Source organism: Dermochelys coriacea, chromosome 11, assembly GCF_009764565.3.
Source record: "Dermochelys coriacea isolate rDerCor1 chromosome 11, rDerCor1.pri.v4, whole genome shotgun sequence".
Taxonomy (NCBI): domain Eukaryota; kingdom Metazoa; phylum Chordata; order Testudines; family Dermochelyidae; genus Dermochelys; species Dermochelys coriacea.
Genome location: NC_050078.2, coordinates 37,527,966 through 37,547,056, shown reverse-complemented (window position 1 = coordinate 37,547,056; position 19,091 = coordinate 37,527,966). Strand labels below are relative to the sequence as shown.

Sequence of the window (19,091 nt, the reverse complement as noted above, 5' to 3'; positions counted from 1 at the left end):
CTGCACACAGTATTCTAGGTGAGGTCTCACCAGTGCCTTGTATAACGGTACTAAAACCTCCTTATCCCTACTGGAAATGCCTCTCCTGATGCATCCCAAAACCGCATTCGCTTTTTTCACAGCCATATCACATTGGCAGCTCATAGTCATCCTATGATCAACCAATACTCCAAGGTCCTTCTCCTCTTCCGTTACTTCTAATTGATGCGTCCCCAACTTATAACTAAAATTCTTGTTATTAATCCCTAAATGCATAACCTTACACTTCTCACTATTAAATTTCATCTTATTACTATTAGTCCTATTTACTATTTACAAGGTAATCCAGATCCTCCTGTATAATATCCCGATCCTTCTCCGAATTGGCAATACCTCCCAGCTTTGTATCATCTGCAAACTTTATTAGCACACTCCCACTTCTTGTGCCAAGGTCAGTAATAAAAAGATTAAATAAGATTGGTCCCAAAACCGATCCCTGAGGAACTCCACTGGTAACCTCCCTCCAACCTGACAGTTCGCCTTTCAGTAGGACCCGTTGCAGTCTCCCCTTTAACCAATTCCTTATCCACCTTTTGATGTTCATATTGATCCCCATCTTCTCCAATTTAACTAATAATTCCCCATGTGGCACAGTATCAAACGCCTTACTGAAATCTAGGTAAATTAGATCCACTGCATTTCCTTTATCTAAAAAATCTGTTACCTTTTCAAAAAAGGAGATTAGGTTGGTTTGGCACGATCTACCTTTTGTAAAACCATGTTGTATTTTGTCCCATTTACCATTGACTTCAATGTCCTTAACTAATTTCTCCTTCAAAATTTTTTCCAGGACCTTGCATACTACAGATGTCAAACTAACTGGCCTGTAGTTACCCGGATCACTTTTTTTTTCCTTTCTTAAAAATAGGAACTATATTAGCAATTCTCCAATCATTCGGTACTATTCCTGAGTTTACAGATGCATTAAAAATTCTTGCTAATGGGCTTGCAATTTCAGGTGCCAATTCCTTTAATATTCTTGGATGAAGATTATCTGGGCCCCCCGATTTAGTCCCATTAAGCTGTTTCAGTTTCACTTCTACCTCAGATATGGTAATATCTACCTCTATATCCTCCTTCCCATTTGTCATGCTACCATTATCCCCAAGATCCTCTTTAGCCTTATTAAAGACTGAAGCAAAGTATTTGTTTAGATATTGGGCCATGCCTAGATTATCTTTAATCTCCTTCCTTCTGCATCTACAAGGAAATATTGTACAGGTAGTAACATAGTCTATTGGTGGTGTATTATATCAACAGACAGGGGGCTGCTTGCTCCACCCCTTGTGTGCAGAGGCCGTAAATCTGTGGGATTAGTGCATCCACCAAAACATTTATCCTATAGCAATGAATTTGTCAGAGGAGAATGGCAGAGACAGATCAGATGCACAAGTGGACCTTGAAGGATTAGTTGGTACAGATCATATTTTCCAGGTAGGGTCGACAATTGTAGATCTGTTCAACAGAAAATGTTTTTGTTTCTGTTTCAGAGCAGGCAGGGACAGTCTCTCTCTTTCTCTGTTAGATGCTTTCCTGCTGGACTGGGGGAGGGGTCTGATGTGCCTAAAAGTCTGTGCTTCCCTTTTGCTTGGTACAGTAGGAGATAAGAAAGATGTATCAGAAAACTCATTGCCCCAGACTGCCCATGTCAGCAGTGGTTTATAGTTCTCCTTCAGCTATCTGACAGCATCTTTATGCATCTCCCTCTGTCTCCAGATGTCCTAGGAGAGGGGCAGGATTTTTTATCCAGCCCCACAGTTTCTTCGCCTGTCATGATGAGCGATCGGACTTTGATTCTTTCTGTGCTTGAGCAGTCATGTTCTTCATCTGTTCAGGACTTAATAGTTAACTCTACAAAAGCGGTCCACTAGAAATTGCTATCATCTGAAGTGGTCCATATTTCAGGTATGGATGCAGAGGAAGTCTCATTTTCTTTTATAGTCTTCTATTCCGTGTATTCTGGATTACTTAATGTACTTAAATCAAGGGTTGTCTGACTCTTCGTTAAAAGTCCTTTTGGCAGCCATCTCTGTATCATACTTAAGTTGATGGTAGATCACTGTTTATGCTTCAGTTAAAATTTTTTTGGAAGGTTTCTCAAATATGTATCCTCCGGTTAGAGAGTCTGTCCCTTCATGGGACATCAGTTGCGTTTTGACCGCGGTGGTAAAATCTCCATTCAAGCCATTAGCTGAGTATTTTGTTTAATCATTTATCTATGAGAAAGACCTTAATTATTGCAATGACATCAGCCAGCAGAGTGTATCTGTAGCAGATCCACCTTTCACTACTTTTCTTAAGGACAAGATAGTCCTTAGACCTGATCCTCAGTTCTTACTGAAGATGGTCTCTGATTTTCACATTATTCTGTCTATTAATTTACCATTTTTCCCCTGAGCCACATTCTAAAAGAATCAGTTCTTCATACACTGGATGCTTGAAGGGCTCTCACCTATTATTTGGTCAGAACTAAGAGTTTTTATAAAACATCTGGACTGGTGAGCATATAGAGGTATGCTAAGAACAACATGGGGCATACGGTTTCTTCCCACAGTTTCCCTCTGGATTAAGCAAATGTATTGCTGAGTTTTACACACTAGCAAAAGTTCCTGTACCTGCTTCGATTCAATCACATTCTACTAGAGCTGTGGCTACTTCTTTCACTTGTCTGAGGCAGATGCCAGTAGCTGAGATCTGCAGATCTTCCACCTGGACTTCAGTATACAACTTCACCAAGCGCTGTGCTCTGGATTTGTCTTCTAGAGCAGATGCTAGATTTGGCAAGGCAGTGCTTCTGTCTTTATTCTGTTCCCACCTCCAGGTTAGTCTCAGCATTGCTTATCAATATTTCCCATGAGTGGGAATATGCAGAGCCAGTTGAAGATGAAATGAATGTCACTTACCTGTAACTGGAGCTCTTCAAGAGGGCTCTGTATATTTACACTTCTTTCAGTGATGTCCCCAGGGGTGCTCCACTGTAGGTGCAGCAGCACTTTTGTGTCTGGAATAAGAGATCTTCAATAGTGGTGCCCATTGGACTGCACATGCACACCTTCTGCCCCCCCCCCCGCCAACTTTGTTATTTAGATAGTCTCTTACATGTTTTTTCCCTCTGATAGTTAGCTCCTTCATTTTCTTTTCTTCTCCTTCATCCTCAAAAAAAATTAATTCGTTTTTTTTATTTTCACCCTTATGCCTGGCTCCTTTGGGTTTAAGCATGTGTCATGTGGGGCCACCTTCTCTGTAACGGACGGCCACGCACTGTGTATCCGTTTCCTGGGAGAGAGACACATCTCCCAGAAATGTTCCCACTGTCTGGGCTTAAAGCCAAGAGCAAGGAAAGACAAGGACCTTAACCTCAAACTGTTCCTCATGGAAAAGTCCCTGCAACCAGCATCAGACCCCAGTTCTTGCTCCTCACTGGAGAGACCCTCACGCTCAGCAAGGTCGTCTGGCGACCCTCATTGCCTCGCCCGAGTAAGGGAAGATCATCCTCTGGCCGGGCTGACACTAAAAAGCAGTCCCTCCCTCTACTCCTGAGCCATAAACCACAGGAACACTGTCCTCAGCTAGATCCGTGGTACAAACGGCCTCTGACAAGAGGCACAAGGCTGCTCCTAGACTGACTACCTCAGCCCTTGAGAGTAAGTCTTGGATTGTGCCAGGGCGAAACAGCAGCTATCGGCGCCACCTCCTGTTGTGGGGGACCAAAGCGAACCCTTTTCCTCCTCAGCGGCTCCAGGTCCCTTTCCGGTGCTGAGGACATGGTTGGCACTGCCATCGACACCTGCAAAACAGCCAGCTCCAATGAAGCCTCAGCTCCAATGCTGCGCACGGCACCAAAGCTCTCAGCTCCCAGCTCCAAGAAAGAATCCGGCAGGGTTGCAAACTCCTAGCAAAGCTATGGCTCTGAAAAGATCTCCAGCGCCATTTGCTGACTCTTTTCCATATCACACCGGCACCATGCTCATCACAAGCACTGAGGAGAGATCACCCACGAGTATTCACACAGCTGCCAGACCTCGCTATATCTGACAATCCAGATTCTCCACTCCTCAGACAGGAAGAGTCCCAAGTCTCACCCGCTTCTCAATCAACGCACTGTTCATGCTTTCCCACAGGGACAGCACCTCCTTTCCTTAGTGATGTCAAGGAGGACGAGGGTGATTATCGAGACTCTTGCCCCACCAACATCAGGGCAATTGATATCAACTTACCCAGCCTTTTCAGGGGTTCCCATGGATGCAAGCATATATTCCCTTTCCCCCTAATTGGCCATATTAAGACCCCTGAACCATGTATAGGGCACAATTCGGTATTTCCCTACCACGGCAAACATGCCGGCCTCCATCAATCCCCTCCTCAACAATCTCTCGACCTCCAGAACCACAGCCTCCGCAAATATCACCACTGGAGGAGGAACTGGAAGGAGAGCAGGATGAGGAGGACCTCTGCTCCTTCCGTTTTCTTCATCATCTTCACCTGATGAAGCCATCATTCCACCACCTCCCACAGCGGCTGATCATTTTTGTCACTTTCAGGAGTAGTTTCATTGAGTGGCTGACTCCCTAAACATCCCATTTGAGGAGGTCAAAGAACAGCACCATGAACTGACTGACATTCTCCATACCTCCTCAACAACAAAAATTGCCCTACCTATTAACGGTGCATTACTTGAACCTGCAAACCTTCTTTGACAGATTTCAGCTTCTAACCCCCCACCCCACTTGCATGCAAATGGGCAGATAGGAAGTATTATATGCACGCCAAAGATGCAAAGTTTTTATTTTCATATCCTGCCCCAAATTCCCTCATGGTGAATGCGGTGCAAGAGAAGGGCTGTCAATGCCAATCTTGATCTGGTCATCCTGATCAAGACTAGCAACTTTTAGTTCTGGGCAGAAAATCCTATTCATCTGCTACCCTCCAATTTCAAATTTCTAACTACAACTTCTGGCCAAATACGATTATAAAATTATTCTAAACTGGAAGAACTTTGGCAGAATCTGCCAGAGGAAACAAAGGGAACAATTCCTGCCCCTCTTTTCAGAAGGTCACTTAATAGCCCTCACGGCCCCACAGGCCTCCCTGGACTCAGCTGACACAGCTGCCCGATCCATTGCTACTGCAGTAGTAATGTGATGTGCATCATGGTTGCACCTTTCAGGTTTCCCTAAGGGGATGCAAAATATGGTCGAGGATCTCCCATTCGAGGGACAAAAATTTTTCTGAGTGCACGGATAATTCCTTACACTCACCGAGCCACTCTAAAATCCCTCTGCATATACACGCCACAGCCAAAACAAAGATCGGGGAAATATCAGCTCCCCCTCATGATCTCACTCTCAGCCATACTACCCACAGCGGCAGTTTGACAACCAGCACTGTCATCACCGACCTCCCAACAAGTGCAAACAATCTCCTGCATGAGGGACGCTGTCCCAACCTTCCTCTAATAAGCAGAAAATTTGAAGGTGTGGTCGAGATCCAGAGAGCCTCCTGCCTGCTCCAGTTTCCCTTACCATCTGTAATGCCATCTACACACCGACAGTTTGGCAACCTCCTAGCTCCAATTTTACCATCTTGGATGCTCATTACCTTGGACAGATGGGTCCTGGAAATAGTAAAGGAAAGTTACTCCATCCCCTTCCTAGCTATACTATCCCACCAACCCCCTACCCCATCTCTCTTTGGGGACCCCTCTCACGAGCCCATCCTGGAAGGGGAGGTGAGACATCTTCAGCTGGGAGCCATAGAACCAATCCCTCCACAACACAGAGGACTTGGTTTCTACTCTCACTACTTCCTGTTATAAAAGAAGTCTGGTGGTTAACGCCCCATCCTAGACCTTCACAATCTCAACAAGTTTTGTCAAACTATAACGTTTTAAGATGGTCACCCTATCCATCATCATCCCAGCACTGGAACAGAGGGATTGGTTCTCGGCCCTCGACCTAGAGAATGCATACTATATTTCAGTACACCCTTCTCGCAGATGTTTCCTATGATTCATCGTTGGTCATGATCACTAACAGTACAAAGTACTACGCTTCAGACCATGCACAGCTCCGTGAGTTTTTTCCAAAGTACTCGCAGTGGTCGCGGCCTTCCTCTGCAAACAAGGCATCACCATTTTCCCATATCTAGACGATTGCCATCTCAAAGTGATATCTGAGACCGAACTGCTCTGAGCAGTCCACGCTACAAAGACCCTCTTTACAAAACTGGTCTTCCTTATCAATTTTGAAAAGTCCACAGTAACCACAGTGCAAATATTGGAATTCATTGGTGCTGTACTTGATGCCAAGTGGGCAAGAGTGTTTTTACCACCTCACAGGTTTACAGTAATAATGCAACTAGTCTCAACTGTCCAAGCATGCCCCCAAATCCCAGCACGTACCTACCTCCAACTTCTGGGATAAGTGGCTGCAACTACATTTGTGGTCAAAACATGCAAGGCTGCACATGGAGTGTCTTCCGGGCTGGCTCCATACAGTATATCTTCCTCATAAGAACAGCATGCAAAAACACCTGTCCATGCCAATCCAGGTCAAGAGCTCACTAATGTGGTGGACGTGCCCCAACAATGTCTGGGCTGGGTCCCTTCAATTTCCACCTACCACGATCCTTACCACTAATGCCTCCCTTCTCGGCTTTGGAGTGCATCTATGCAAGCACGCTACACAAGGCAGATGGACGCCCACCGAGCCCACCTTACACATCAACCTCCTGGAAGTGAGGGTGGTCTTCAATGCCTGCCAACATTTCCTACCACTCCTCAGAAACCGGACTGTTTGAGTAATTCCTGACAACTTTGCTTGCTTGTATTACATCAACAGGCAAGGAGGTGCCAGGTCCCGTTCCCTATGCTCAGAAGCGATCAAGCTATGGAATTGGTGTATCCACAACAACTCCATCTCTGCTGAGTATCTCCTTGGACATCAGAACATGACAGAGGATTCGCTAAGCAGAACCTTCTTGCACGAGCATGAATGGCAGTGTGACATGAGAGCACTCTGACCCATCTTCTACAATGGGGTCACCCCACATAGACCATTTCACCACTCACAAGAACACCCTATCCTTAATTTTGTTCTGGAGCAGGCCTGAGACACGATTCACTGGAGGATGCATTCCTTATGAACTGGAATGCACCACTTCTCTACCTCTTCCTTCCCTTTTCCCCCCTGTTCAGAGTCTTATGCAATATACAGGAAGATCAAGCTCTGGTTATACTAATAGCACTGGCATGGCCACTACAAGTTTGGTACATGTACCTGCTTCGCATGACACTCTCTCAGCCTATAAACCTTCCCCCAGCATCGTGGCTCCTCTCTCAGGACAGGGGATGCATTCACCATCCCAGCCTGCAGATGCTTCACCTGAAATCTTGGCTTCTTCATGACTCCAGGATCTGGGAAGAACATGTACAGATTCAGTAAAACATACCTTGATAAATAGCAGGCGTGATTCTACCAGACGTACCTATTCCCACAAGTGGAACTGGTTCCAACTTTGGTGTACTCACAGATAGGTTAATTCAGCCTTCACTCAAACAGCATGGCTTTTAGTTCTCTTAGAGTGCACATGGCTGCAGTTACCGAATTCCACTGCCCTGCTGAGGGATATTCAGTATTTGCACACACCCTTGTCAAATGTTTTCTTAAGGGTGTTCGAAACCTGTACCCTGACATATGTCCCCCAACCCCATCCTGGGACCCCAGCCTAGTCCTCTGCTCTCTGACTAGACCTCCATTTGAGCCAATGGCAACCTGCTCACTCCTTCATCTAGCAATGAAAACGGCCTTCCTTGTCACCATTACATCGGCATGACACATGGGAGAAATATCAGCCCTTATGGCATACCCACCATATATAATGTTTTATAGGGACAAAGTGACCCTCCATCCACACCCAAAATTCCTGCCTAGGGTTATAATGTCCTTCCATCTAAACGAGCTTATACACCTGCCCTCCTTCTTTTCCAAACCACACAATAATTACCAAGAAGCAGCTCTCCACACCTAAGATGTGAGACATGCATTGTTCTACTTGGATAGAATCAAACCATTCAGGAACTCACCATGCTTGTTCATATCCATTGCCAAACTCTCTAAAGGCTCTGCTATATCTAAACAACACCTCTCTAAATGGATTTCACAGTACATATGTCTGTCTTATGAACTTCACAGTAAGCAACTACTGGCTTCTATCCGAGGACACTCCACATGAGTGCTTTCAACCTCCCTTGCATTCCTCAATAATGTTTCCATAATAGATATATGCAAGGCTGCCACATGGACATCCTCTGATACATTTGCCCAACATTATGCTATCTTGCAGGATTCCTTGACGAACACCATTCTCGGACATATGGTCCTAACCTCAGTGATACCAGCCACTCCGAAGCCGCAACCTTCCAGCTAGGGGCAGTACTTTATAGTCACCTACAGTGGAGCACCCATGTAGAAGAAGAGTGGGTTACTCACCTTGTACAGTAATTCAGGTTCTTCGAGATGTGTCCCCCCCTGGGTGCTCCACTATCCGCCCTCCTCCCCTGTGCTTTGGAGCATACTGTTTGGGCTTATGGCAGTTTGGGCTGTATGTCCAATGGTTGGACTGCACAGCACAGCACTATTTATACTGCCCGCGCACAGTGCGGGGGAGGGAAGGTGCGCATGTGCGGTCCCACGGGCACCGCTATTGAAGATTTCTGACTCCAGACGCAAAAGCGCTACTGCACCTACAGTGAAGCACCCATGGGGGGACACATCTCGAAGAACCTCAGTTATTGCACAAGGGGAGTAACCCTCTCTTCCCACCCTCTTTCCCCTCTCTGTCCAAGTCCTTGCTGTTTTCCTCCTGGCCAGGGGTCAGCAATGTATCCATGGTAAAAATTTTGAGGTCTGTGGTAATTTTTCAAAAAATTGAATGACATAATCGCCCCCACCACCACCACATTGTCCGTCACCAAGTACAGTAATTTTGTCAAGTGTCCGTTGCGCAACATGCTGGTGCTGACCCCTGCTCCTGGCTTTGCGGTGGAAGGAACTGAATTGAGGAGGGCACTCTGTCCCTAATGTAGCCGCGCCTTCACTACATTGTGATGCTGAGGAGAGGAGTGGAGGTGCAAGAACACTTTAGCTGACACTGCTAAAATAGATGCAGTACCCATTAGCAGGAATATGCAGGGCCATCTCAAAGAACTCCAATTACAAGTAAGTACCCTTCATTTACTGTATGGTAAGTATCTGTTCTCTACAAATTATGTTAGATGTGGCTTTGCAGAACATTCCTACATCTGACACTGTGCAATGTAGTCCACAATCAGTAATTAAGAATCGTTGGGGTGAAACAGATCTGTATCAAAATTTTGCCTCAAATAGATATTCAATCAAATTTTGGTCAGAATTCTCATTTTCTGCTTTGACTGAATAATTTTTCAAACGTACCTACTTAGGCCAAATATTTGAATCTCGGCTCCTTCTTACATCCAGTTCCTATATTGTTCCAGTCTACGTGAAGAAGAAGGAGAAAGGTAAAAGTTTGGCTCTACTGCCTTTGAACCTGTCCATTTAACTTCAGCTGTTGCTTCTCTTCTCCTAGCCTTATAATTGCCAATTCATGTCAGGCTCTTTCAATTTCTGCTCCTTTACTATCCAATATCAGACCCTCTCAATCAGGAATGAACTCAAAAACTCTGAAAAAGGTTTAAGTTGTTCCTGCGGACTGTAACAAAAGTAATTACCTATTAAAAATTTTATGTCACAATAGCTCATCTCAAATCCTTATTTTTGCAATCAGTATTTTAAAATTATACTTTAGTCACTATCAAAAAATATTAGAAAAGAGGGAGATATCAATGTAATACCTGACTTTTATTAATTCACTGCGGCCAGAATATAAGCAAAATAATATTTGTATTAAGGTCTTTAACCTTCGTAGTTTGTACTAGTCAACTTCAGTTATTAAAAACAAAAAAATACTTTTTTCTTTTCAAAATTGATTAATACTTTCCTGAATAGGTTTATATAGATTTTCTTTATAAAGAGTGAGGAAAAGACTTTAACTAATTAGGGGTTTACTAAAATTCCTGTGTACCTTTGTAATGGAAACAATGAATATTCTGTCCGTGCTCTGTTTTTGGTAACAGGCTAACTTCAGCCCTTGTGTAACTTCACCAACGTTAATGGAGTTACACTAGGGATTAGTTTGATCCAGGATATTCTTGCATATTCTGCGAGTTTTTTTTATTACTGACACCTTGCTATAATAAAGATATCACTTATTGATCAACCTTTTTTTTTGTTTCTAATTTTACTTGTTTTACAGCTATGTAACACTAACAAATTACATTTTCATTTAGGTTTTTACCGGGATCTTCACAGCAGAAATGGTTCTCAAGTTAATTGCCATGGATCCTTATTATTATTTCCAAGTAGGCTGGAATATTTTTGATGGGTTTATTGTTACCCTTAGTTTGGTGGAGCTTTTTCTTTCAAATGTGGATGGACTATCCGTTCTCCGATCATTCAGATTGGTAAATATATTCGTAAACAATGTACAGTTACAGTTAATACATTATGTTTATAATTCAAATTTTTTATGTTTACATAAGTTTATCAGCATTTTCACTGCACATGTAATTTCTCTTAAGAGTCAAAAGATGCACCTCTCTAGGTACAGGTCTACCAAAAGTTATTTACATTATTATTGCAAAGTAATTAATATATGAAATTTTATGGTTCAAAAATAGTTAAACAGTCATTCAAATGGAGGCAATGGTAATTACAGAGTAATTTGCATTAACATGACTGTATAATAACTTCATTACTGTGCAATTCACTATTGTCACCATTGTAGCTCACTGTAGAAAATTTATATATTTAGTGTTGGTTGGGCAAAGATGTAAATAAGACAAGTTATAGGAAGAAATTACTTACAATCCTTATTTATCTTCATGTCATACTGTTATGTCAAAGGAATAGAACTATTCTTTTCAAATATTTGATTTATGTCCAATGACTAAAATTACAAAACGTTTATATTAAATATTTAAGAAACTGACTTTCATCAGTAGTGAAGTTTAGCTGTGTATTTTAAGGGAGAAATATTTCATTTTTAGAATAGCAATTGAGTAGCTGAGGCATTACTATCTTAGGCTCTTTTTTCTGTCTGACTTAACATGATTTTTTGTAGTTGAAACTAAAAATGGATTTAATCAAATATTTTTATTAAATTTTGCTGGATGAGGGATTAGATGTTACAAGGGTCTCTCATTTATGTTTTTCCTCAAATCTACAAATATTGTCTGTTTTGTATTTAGCTTTTCATTCCAGACTTATCCCCATGAAGATCTTTTCTACATTGTTTGAAGAATATTTTTCTAATCAACATTTTTTTTATCTTAAGTGTTTTGGGGAAATTTACCTTAAAAGGTCTCTGCTTTAGTCTGTTAGCGTTATGTATTCTGTTTCCTCTCCACCCTTTTCCCTGTATGATGCTAATATCCTGTCATGCTCAATATTCACTAGCTCTACGGTTATATTAGCGGGGCATTCCACTTGCTATGTCAAGCTGGACAGTGAAAGGATGTATGACTTCAGTTTCTGCCGCAGACAGGGTGATGAAGGGTCAGTTGTAAATCTGTAGAACTTTGTGGACTTTCATAAGACCTGATTGTGAGTGAGTTATGGAATTTGGAGGATCATCCCTAGGGGGTGCAGTAATTTAATAGTAAATTAATAGAAACCACAAAGATAAAACATTAAGATTTTTTACATTAAGGGACTACTCATAGTATATGGTCTGAAGTACATTTCTACAGTTCTGTTGTAATTAGTACTAATGATGCTTCTTTATTGTTTTCCAGTTGCGAATTTTCAAGTTGGCAAAATCTTGGCCCACACTAAATAAACTGATAAAGATTATTGGTAACTCAGTGGGGGCTTTGGGAAATTTGACCTTGGTGCTGGCCATCATTGTCTTCATTTTTGCTGTGGTTGGTATGCAGCTGTTCGGTAAAAGCTACAAGGAATATGTCTGCAAGATCTCCAATAAGTGTGTACTTCCACGCTGGCACATGCAAGACTTCTTCCACTCTTTCTTGATTGTATTCCGAGTGTTGTGTGGAGAATGGATAGAAACTATGTGGGACTGTATGGAGGTTGCCGGCCAAGCCATGTGCCTTATCGTTTTCATGATGGTCATGGTGATTGGAAATCTAGTGGTATGTAACCAAAACATTTCAGGGGATGGAACACCCATTATGGTTACAGGATCTGTACTGTATATTTTTTGTTGATAGCTATTCTTTTCTATATTGATTCTTATACTGCGCTAATCACCATAGTATCTGAGCTCCTTCCAGTTGTGCATTCAGTAATGTGACCAACATATGTCACGTATGTGTGTTCTCATGCTATACCCAATGGAGAAATGTGTGCAGCGAAATGTGGGGGTTTTTTTGTTTTGTTTTAAATTTTTTAATATAGTATAACATTCTGTGCATGCGTGTGTGTGTGTGTGTGTGTATATATATATATATGCATGCACATATTGCTATATATTTTAGAGAAGGCAAGGTCAAAAAATGTGCCTTGTGCTTAAAGTAGAAGATGGAGGGTTTGTGATGGTCCTTAGTTCCTGTTCTTAGGGTTATTTTGTGTTCTGTTTTTACTTCATCATGACATCTACAATATTGGGCCAGTCCTCGGGAAAGCTCTGTTCCCTGCATAAATGAGCTTTACCTTTCTTGTAGAAAATTCCGTTGTGATAGAGGAGCGACTGGCTTTGATCTGTTCCATCAACATACAGATTTTGGCCTTCACTTCCCTCTTCCCATCAAAACATCAGTCCTAGGAGAAATCTTGTTCAGGTTATGCCGGTCATACACAAGTGTGAACATATTTTTAAAAAATAAAAATGTGATTTCAAAACCACAAAAGTTGCCCTTAAGCTCTTGCTGTCAGGTATAACACCCAAAATATTTTCTTGCCTGCACGCTATCTTGGGCTCAGTCCCAGCAGCCAGCCAGGAGCTCTCTCTTGCTTTCCCAGTCCCTGCCAGCACTGAGCTGTCCATGGTCCTGCTGCTTTTTCAGCCCCCCAGAAACACACTCCTCTCTCTTCTAGCTTCAGGCAGCAACTGACTACTCTGGCCCTGCAGCTCCTTTTATATGAGCTTACTGGGCCATGACTGACTGCTCCCTCATTGGCAACTTCCATCATTGGCTGCAGGGAGCAGCCTGGAGGACTTCTTCACTGCTCCTTTCTGGAACAAGGAGTGGTAGGACTACGAGGCCTCCAGGAGGGGGCCTCTGGGCCTAATACATCCTGTCACACCAAAATATAGAACTCAGTTTAAAAATATATGCGGACAATTCTGAGTTATCATTGTGATGGCTGACGTGAAAAAATCTCCCAAAAGTGAGATTTTAAAAAAATATTAGGTATACATAATACGTGCATAGACACATATGCCTGCATGTAATCATGCAATTGCATATACTTTGTTTTTCTCGCAAAAAACGGAATTCTGAACTATAAAAATTCTTCCAACAAAGAAATTGAAGAGTTTTTTTCCTTGTTCAGCTAGCACATTACTTTGTTAAACCCCAAAGAAGATAAAAAATTCTCTGTCATTAAAATCAAAGAAAAGATGATTTTAGTTTTGAAAAAGTATTTTTTAGCAGGAAAGAGGAGTGTGGCTTTACAAGCCTGATCCAAAGCCTGCTGAAGTCATTCCATTGATTTCAGTGGATTTTGGATGTATATATGGCTTGGAGGTGTTAGGGTAGGATAAACCTTCCTAGGTCTTTGGACATGAATCTATGGACTTGCCTAGTGTGCTTTTTTTTCTGCCCTCTTGGGCCAAAAATGCACAAAATTATTTAATCAAAACCAAACTGTTTTCTTATATTAAAAAAACCAGGAAAAGCCAAAGTATAATTAATATTTATATAAAATCATTCTCCTATAGTTCTACTGCAGATTTCATAGTCTTGTACATTTGTGCTTCATCAAAAAAACTGAAGGTAACCAGCACTAATACTTGCAATTACAGATTTCATTCCCTTTGTGTACATCATTTATATTATTTAGAGTAGCCATATTTATATTATTTACCACAATTTCATTTTCTGATGGTGTTATTTTTTTAATACATGAAGTTTAATGCGTTTTGTGGCATGAGGAAGATGGCATAATAGGATTAAGAAAATACCAATACTATTAGTGCATGGAAACAAAAAATAAAAAGTATTTACATTAGTATTGAAAACCAGAAATTGAAAAGGAGCATGTTTTATTTATTTATGTAAACAGGACCATTTATATGCTCAAGAAATCCTGAATTCGAAATCCATCTCTACCACAGAATTACTGTATGACTTTGAGAAAGTTGCTTAACCAGTCTGTATCTAAGTTTCCATTTGTAAAATGAAGATTATACTCCTTTACTTACCTTTTCAGGAGTGTTGTGAGGATTAATTAGTTAATGTTAGTACAGCTCTTTGAAGATATAAAGTGCTCTATAAGTCTTAAGTATTTAAATAATAAAGTATAATTTCAAAGTGTTTTGCAGAGATTTAGCCACACAACTGTTCTGTTATTAGAAAATCCCTGTACACACTAAAATTTTATCAGAAGTACAGTAATATGAAAGCATTACGTATAACATTTATTTTTGTTAATAAGAAAAAGAGAGGAGAAAGATCTAGCAGTGTCTCTTTGTTTTTAGGTACTGAACCTGTTTTTGGCCTTGCTGCTGAGCTCATTTAGTTCAGACAACCTTGCTGCTACAGATGACGATAATGAAACAAACAATCTGCAGATAGCTGTGGCAAGGATTCAGAGGGGAATAGATTATGTGAAAAGAAAAGCACGTGAATGTGCCCAAAAAATCTTTGTGAAAGGACAGAAAGATGTAGTTGAAATAAAGTCAATCAGTCAGCTAAACAACAAGGAAGACAACTACACTACCAACCATACTGTAGCTGAAATGAATAGAAATCTGGATAATCGCAAAGATGAGAATGGAGCCACAGGTATTGTAGGCAACCGTGATTATGCATCATTCATACACAACCCAAACCTTACTGTGACCGTACCAATTGCTATTGGGGAATCGGATTTTGAACATTTAAATACAGAAGAGTTTAGCAGTGAGTCAGAGCTGGAGGAAAGCAAAGAGGTAGGACTTGAAAATATTTGTACTGTATAAATATATGTGTGTGTTATATAGCCAGTTGTGGTTGCCCTCAATTTTGGCATCAATTATATACTTTCATATTATGGCTTACGTTGTTGTTGTTTGGATATCACAAGCTCAGGGTTTTTAAATGGAATTCTCAGGAACATATATGACAAGTCAGTATTTAATCATAGAAATGTCAGGCTGATGGATTTTAATCCTTCCTCCTGCACTGAAGCAGGACCAAGTATACCTAGATCATCCTTGACAGATGTTTGTCTAACCCATTCTTAAAAATCTCCAATGATGGGGGTTCTGCAAGCTTCCTTGGTAACCTCTTCCAGGTCTTAACTATTCTTATAGTCGCAAAGTTTTCCTAATATCTAATCTAAATTTCTCTAGCTACAGATTAGGATGGTTAATTCTTGTCCTACCTTTAGTGGACATGGATCACTCTTTATAAAAGCCCTTAACATACTTGAAGGCTGTTATCAGGTCCCTCCTCAGTTTTCTTTTCTCAAGACTAAATATGCCCAGTTTTTTTTTTAAAAAAAAAACCACCTTTTCTCATAAATCAAATCATGTATCATTTTTGTTGTTCTGTTCTGGACTTTTCTCAGTTAGTCCACATCTTTCCTAAAGTGTGGTACCCAAAACTGGGTACAACACTTAAGCTCAATACCGAGTAGAGCAAAACCGTTTGCTCTATGTTTTTCGTACGACATGTCCCAGAATTACATTTTGCCTTTTTCACATAGTGGCACGTGGCTCGCTTTCATTCAATTTGTGATCCATTACAACCCCCAGATCCTTTTTAGCAATACTGTCATCTAGCCAGTTATTCCCCATTTTCTATTTGTGCATTTGATTTTTTTCCTTCCTAAATATTGTACTTTGAAATTATCTTTATTGAGTTTCATTTTGTTGCCTTCAAATCAGTTCTCCAATTATCAAGGTCATTTTGATTTCTAATCCTGACCTACAAAATGCTTGCTACCCCTTCCAGCTTGCTGTCATCTGCAGATTTTCCTCTCCACTGTCCAAGTCATTAATAAAATATTGAATTAGTACTGGACCTACTGAATCTACTGAATTTTAATGTGAAAATAGTTTGTGTGCTCTTTTAAAGCAAAATATTGAAATAAATTTTCTGTATCAAGGTGTAGTCATAATTAGACTTTAATTTGAAAGACTAAATAATGATAGTTTTATACATGTTTCTATTTTCTTGTAGTTTAATATACAATGATGAAATATTATTGTATTAATTTGCTGTAGAAACAATCCAATTACTAAAACTGGACTTGTTCTATGGATTTTATGGGGCATCTGATAACCTATATATCATCTTCACCTCTCAAATTAAAGGAAAATGTGTGTTTTAATTTATAGTTATATAGAATTAGAAGGGCCTGTAATTTTGCCCCTTCCATCTCTACCCTCTAGGATACATTACCCCTGCATGACAAGTGTCAAGTCATTACCCCTTTAAAAGTTATGAAAGACCTTTTTATTTTTAAAATATTTATAACACATTTTAATGTGTTAACCACACTGTATTTTTGTAAGGTGTCTAGAATGTTTTGGTCAATAGGTGCTATATAAACTAAACTGTATTGTTTATTATTAACCTGAATAATGGACATTGGATTTTGGTAGATATTGGTTAGGTTTTTCTTTGAAGGAGCGTTGGATGTTTCCAGATATCATTATATTGTTCTGATGTCACTTTGTTAAATTTGATGACTGCACTGTGAAAATTGTTATCCCAAGCTATTGAAGAGGTCATTGTTACCCACCTTTTATATTTTTTGTTTCAAAATCCAGAGCTGCTCACACTGATATTCAAGTTTAAACATATATGTAAGCTACTCTTAAGTGCTGTTATCCGCTTTTCTTTTAATTTAGTCAAATAGGGAAAAGTGGCTCAGATAATCAGAGTGGCCAATGAGACACATCAGTTAGCAGAATTATATCTTCTATATGCAGTATCTTTGCGATCAACAGGGAAGTTGGTAGTCTATTTGTTAGAGAGTTTACAGAGATGATATGTCACATCCGGAGTCTGGTCTTTTGGCACACAGTCCTAACTGGGCTAGCTGCAGCCAGGGATCGCTAGTATAGAGATGCCCAGCCCACTTTTACTCCTTTCCTTTTTCCCTGTCACACTCCATACTCAGTTGGCTGGGAGTAGGTTGCATAGGAAGAGTTTTGGTAGCTCCATGCCATCTGAAGTTTCCTCTGTGATAGAGAAAACCTAGTGGGGGGGTGGGTTACCTGGTTTTTATTTTGATTCGCACCAGAAGATTGATGCGAAGGAGATTTAACATACTAGAGATCACAGATTTATCTCTAGGTATAGACTTTCACTTTAACAATGTTGTATATCTGTTATAATATAGAATTAAATTTTATGTTTAAATGTTTTTTATCAATTACATAATTCAAAAATGCTAAAATAAATGCAACTGCATATTGAATATGATAATAGGCAAAATTCATACCTGAGAATTTGAATTTGGCCCATTGTGACTGATTGTTCTGTGATCATTTTCAGAAACTGTATACTAAATACATTTTTAGTGGCTAGAATATACCTAATTCAGAGAAATGGAAGAATAAAATTATTTTGATTTTTTTTTAAAGATCTAGATGTTAACATTTGATGATGTTGTAAAACTACTTGAAGACATAACGTGGATGTAGGTGTGTCATTATTTTTAAAACAGTCAATTCCAAGTCTAATGTACATTTATCAGCATCAGTCTGCTTATATAATTTCTTTAAATGTGTCTTTGTATATTCGTCTGCAGAAGTTACTAATCAACTGATGTGTAAGTTTTATGTTAGATAACATATTTTTTTAATATTTTGGAAGCCATATTTGAACTGTTTCCAGCACAAAAAAAAATCAGAGGTATTATATTTTGAACTTCATTTCCTACCATTCTTACTTCTCACAGGAGTAAATTCAACCTGGATCAGTCAAGAATGCAGCTCTGGTGCTTTTTAACCAGGCAGAGCTACGGGTCAGCACTCTTACAAAGGTTACCTCAACAAATCATACATATATAATCACTTTTAAAATAAATATTGATTGCATGCTACTCAGCTGTAATATATTCCTTCCCCATCCATTGCAATATAGTAGAAACATGCACAGCTGCTCTGTAAGCTGAGTCATGTGACTCAAATCACAGCATGGTTGGGGGCAACCCCAACATTTTTTATAATTCTCTCTCTCTCTCTCGTTACATCATGTTGGTACTTTATGTATCATACTTCAGTGATATAAAAAGTGCATGCTCTGTAGATATTTTTTTAAAATTTGGATTATAAAGTGACAAGAACACTACATTTTAAGAGATTATCATTTTAAAAAAAATAAAAAATATTTTATTTGAAACTTATTTATAACTTTATTGTTGTATTAAAATAGACTTTTAGATCTCTTTTAATTACAAACATTCTGATCACATTCATTCCAGTAAAGCATATTTAAGTAAATATTTTTAATTTCCTTGATTATTTGATTGCTAAAAAGTGTTTATATTTTGGTAGGATATGTTGAAATTTTTTTAGTTGTGTTTAACTTTTAAGATTTAAAATATAGTTTTCTCCTCTAGGAAAAAATAAAACTTTCAAAACTTTAGGAATAAAGCCCCAATCTTGCAAATGTTCACTTACCTGTTTGACTTTATGCTCGTGGATAGTCCCATTGAACTCTGTGGTAATGCGCAGTGACCCAAGTTGGCCATATATAAAAGTTAGGGCTCTGAAGCAATTAAAAAAGTTAATCATGTGATTAATCACACTGTTAAAGAATAACATAATACCATTTATTTAAATATTTTTTGATG

At 39.8% G+C, this 19,091-nt stretch overlaps 1 protein-coding gene and 1 long non-coding RNA gene across 8 annotated transcripts in view; one reads left to right on the top strand and one right to left on the bottom strand.

Annotated features, from left to right (window-relative positions):
- The window catches only part of LOC122458105, a 169,871-nt gene that overhangs the window by 20,027 nt on the left and 130,753 nt on the right, over positions 1–19,091 (bottom strand). The gene's annotated exons all lie outside the window — the stretch shown is intronic.
- The window catches only part of LOC119863439 (sodium channel protein type 2 subunit alpha-like), a 234,482-nt gene that overhangs the window by 110,827 nt on the left and 104,564 nt on the right, over positions 1–19,091 (top strand). For all 7 annotated transcript variants that reach the window (XM_043505227.1, XM_038421930.2, XM_038421927.2 and 4 more), the window contains 3 exons: positions 10,406–10,579; positions 11,912–12,268; positions 14,779–15,231. In XM_043505227.1, the coding sequence (XP_043361162.1) occupies positions 10,406–10,579; positions 11,912–12,268; positions 14,779–15,231 (984 nt within the window). The remainder of the gene's footprint in view (positions 1–10,405; positions 10,580–11,911; positions 12,269–14,778; positions 15,232–19,091) is intronic.